General features: G+C 38.1%; 1 protein-coding gene across 1 annotated transcript in view; it reads right to left on the bottom strand.

Annotated features, from left to right (window-relative positions):
* Nucleotides 1–3,539, bottom strand: part of abhd17c (abhydrolase domain containing 17C, depalmitoylase) — an 88,975-nt gene extending 85,436 nt beyond the window's left edge. Inside the window, exon 1 of the mRNA XM_056461018.1 lies at nucleotides 2,760–3,539. Within this exon, the coding sequence (XP_056316993.1) occupies nucleotides 2,760–3,244 (485 nt within the window). The 5' untranslated portion in view covers nucleotides 3,245–3,539. The remainder of the gene's footprint in view (nucleotides 1–2,759) is intronic.
* Between the last annotated feature and the right edge of the window lie 304 nt (nucleotides 3,540–3,843).

Below are 3,843 nucleotides of genomic sequence, written 5' to 3'. Positions count from 1 at the left end.
TTCATTTAAGATCAAAGTTAAAAAATTGAAATTAAAACATACATTGCCTAAAACCAACAGTCACTTATTTCTTATTAAAAAAGTAAAACAAAATTAATTATTTTCGATGTTTTTCATATTAATCGAATAAAATAAGCAGCTTCTCTACTACATAAAAGAACTCTTGTATACCCTGTAAATAATATTTAACAACGCATTTCTTGAATCTTCTATAAATAAATATTTTAATGTAAATAATAATTTTATTGTAATGGAAAATATGCCATCTCCAGGCATCTCTGGCACAGATTCCAATCATCTTCAGTGTAGTATGACGTGTAGTTACATTTTTTGAGAGGTGCGCGGGTGTGCAACTGGGCAATAATAATGATATTTTACCACAAACAAGCGTATGATTACATTGTTAAATAAAAATGCCGCTAATGATAGTCCCTTAATAACAGCTGCAGTATATTACACAACATACTTTAAACTCTGATAACCCTATTCAATGACTTGACAATAGTCCAGTCTGTCACAGACGCACCTGTTCAGATCAAGGCAAAGTTGGTTTTATATTCGCACATTCAGACTTCTTCCTTAATAATAAAATTCAGAAAAATATTCTAAATAGTAAAATCATATTAGCAGCCAATGACTATCAAAGCACAACATTGTTCTCAGTCAAATAAATAGTGCTAATTTTGTTTTGAAATCATATTTGCATGTAATTGTAGACAGAATATTCAAAGTGCCATGGTAAACAATATAGCAGGGGTGTCCAAACTCAGTCCTTGAGGGACGGTGTCCTGGTGAGTTTAGCTTCAACCCTAATCAAACACACCTGAACCAGCCAATCAAGCGACCATTTCAATGTAGATATGTCATTGGCCCATGATCATTTCCTGCTTGTTTTCAAACTATTCCATAACTGTAACAAGAGGAAATTCAATCATAACTTGATGTTAAAAACAGCTATCATAACATTATCAATATGTGGCTCTTTCGGGATTCCCAGAATCTATAGAAATTAAAAATGTAAAACAGGAAATACGTTGGGACTATTGTTTTTGTTTACATCCCCCAAAACGGTCTACACTAGAAACTTCCTGGCCGGTGTGTAGAAGCAAGTTCGAGCTAAAATCTCCAGGACCGAGTTTCAGGGTTTATACACATTTTTACTACTAAAATTCCAAGACTTTTCCAGAACTTTCAAATACATGTTCTTGACGTAATGTTTCATGTAATGTCTACGTATACAGGGTAAATAAGAAAACCAATGACGTTCAAATTTATTACAGCATATCATAGACGACGCAACAATCTATTGTGTTTAAATTGTTTTTTATATCCATGTAAAATACATTTTTAAAATGCTTACACAGCACTAACAACGTGAGAGCAAGTTTTTGGAAAAAGACTGAAAAGAAGTAAAGACAACTAACCTATATTCAAGTTATGGCTGCACAATATATCGTTTCAGCATTGATATCGCAATGCGTGCATCCGCAATAGTCACGTCGCAGGATATGCAATGTTGAGATTAGTTTAGTTTAATAGTTTAATATAGAGTTTATTTATAACGGAGTAAAAGTTTATCATCTGCATGCATTTTTAAAGAGATATTTCACCCAAAATTACTTACCATATTTATTACACCCTTCACTTTTTTCAAACATTTATGAGCTTTCTTTTTTTTAATGAACAAACAAAATATTATTTAATAACTCCTATAGTGTTGAAACAAGTGAAGTGTGAGTAAATAGTGAGTACATTTTAATCTTCGAGTGAACTGTCCCTTTAAGGCCTGTGACTGTGTGAACATTGCAATATTTCAGATTTTAAAACATCCGGCCACAAGAAACTTATTGTAACTTTAATAAATATTAAATAATATACAATGAAGACTATGCAGTGTTGATTATTCAATATCTGTACCTGAAATCTATAATTCATTTTTATCTTTACTATATTTCATCTATGTTTGTAATTTACTTGTTTATTTATCATTCAAGATTCACTCCCCTACAAAATCCCCCCAATCAACACAAATAAACCTGTTAAATCAATTGTACTCACATCGCAAAATATATCACTGAAATACAAAATATAGTAATGACAGATTTTTCCAATATCGCCCAGCCCTAATTCAAGTATACAGATATTTAACTACTATCCTTGACTTTTCCAAAACTTTGTGGGTTTCTCTGTTTATCCAAAACTTTTCCAGGCCTGGAAAATGTCAAAATTCCCTGACTTTTCCAGGTTTTCCATGACTGTGTGAAGCCTGGAGTTTGGACACCCCTGCAATAAAAGGAAGCATGTCTCAAATTGTCACTTAAGGAATATAAAACCAACTTTACCTCAAGGTTGAAGGTTTATTGAGGTGAATGTTGGTTTTCTATTAGCACATTCGTTCAGTGACAACTTGTGACATGCTCCCTATATGGTTTACCATGGTGCATTGAACATTCACATCAGCACTATTTATTTGACCGTGAACCATGTTGAACTTTGATAGTCATTGGCTGCTAATATGATTTCACCATTTAATATTGGAAAAGAATACTTTTCTGGAGTTATATTATCAGGGAGAAAGTCTGAATGTGTGAATATAAAACCAATACTTCATAAGCCAATAATATTCCATACAGAAGCAATCATACCATAGTTTCCCAATACACCTGCAAGAAAACATCCTCGGAAGCACCTGTTCAGACCCTCAAAAACACAGAAACACTTGCTCAGACCCTCAAAAACACCTGTTCAGAAACACTCACTTGTTCCTCAGCACCTGCCAGGCCGCTTCGATGTCCGCGTACAGGTTCTTCTCGGACGGTTTCCCGGTGCTGACTCCGTAACCCGAGTAATCGTAGGAGAACACGTTGCAGTTGATCCTGGAGCCGAGGCCGATGTAGAAGCTGCACATCTGGCCCAGATCCACGGCGTTCCCGTGGGAGAACAGCAGCGTGTAGCGGCTCGCGGGCGCGCAGCGAACGAACATACAACCGACCCGGTTCCCGCGGCTTGTTCGTGTCACGAGCACCTCCACGGCATCGAGCTCCCGTTGCGAGTATTGCCAGTCGGCGCGCTCGGTGAGGTGCAGGCTGGTCGCGCCGCTCGGGTCCGTGTGGACGGAATATGTGGGTTCGGGCGGCAGAAATGCTAATTTAGCCGCGATGCGACTCGGACAGGGCGGGCAGCAGAACAGCCAGCACAACTCGCCGAGGGAGAAGCTATTCATTCTCGGGCCTTGCTCGGGCATGGAGAGCGGCTAACACCGGGTTTGAAATCCACAGCGAGCGGCTAATACCTGGGGGGGAACAAATACACGGTCGGTTCCGAGGATGCTAACGCCGCGCTAAGTGGTAGTGGTTTGAAGGATAGGTCTCTAGCACTTGGCTTTTGACATCTTAAAATGTATAGTTACAATCTGCCACTCGTCCGTCTCGATCTGGGATTTGGAAATGTTTAAAAATCGATCATTTGCACTGCACGTTCAGCGTTCAAGCTAACCGTTCGCATACAATGTAAGCTGCCATTGCTCCTGCTAAGAATGCCCAAATATGGGATTTTTTCCGGTTGAAGCGGATATCCGGTTCCTGGTGGATGATGGCGACGTCACGAGGGCTTTTTTTACCTAGGATGTGCCGCTGGAGATTCAGGATGGTGCGCTGTAAAAACCTATCGTAAAAACTAAACAAATAAAACCTTGCTCCTATTTTTTTATACTTAAATTAACTTTTCTACTCGACTTACATCAGATAAACTGACTAAAAGTATTAAGTTAACTAAAAAATAAGTAAAAGAAAAGTAGTCTCATGACTTTTTGTCATTGTTGCAGTCTTTTTCTTCTCTGAGGCT

The sequence above is a fragment of the Danio aesculapii genome, chromosome 7 (genome assembly GCF_903798145.1).
Source record: "Danio aesculapii chromosome 7, fDanAes4.1, whole genome shotgun sequence".
Classification (NCBI taxonomy): Eukaryota; Metazoa; Chordata; class Actinopteri; order Cypriniformes; family Danionidae; genus Danio; species Danio aesculapii.
This window is presented reverse-complemented; position numbering and strand designations above follow the sequence as displayed.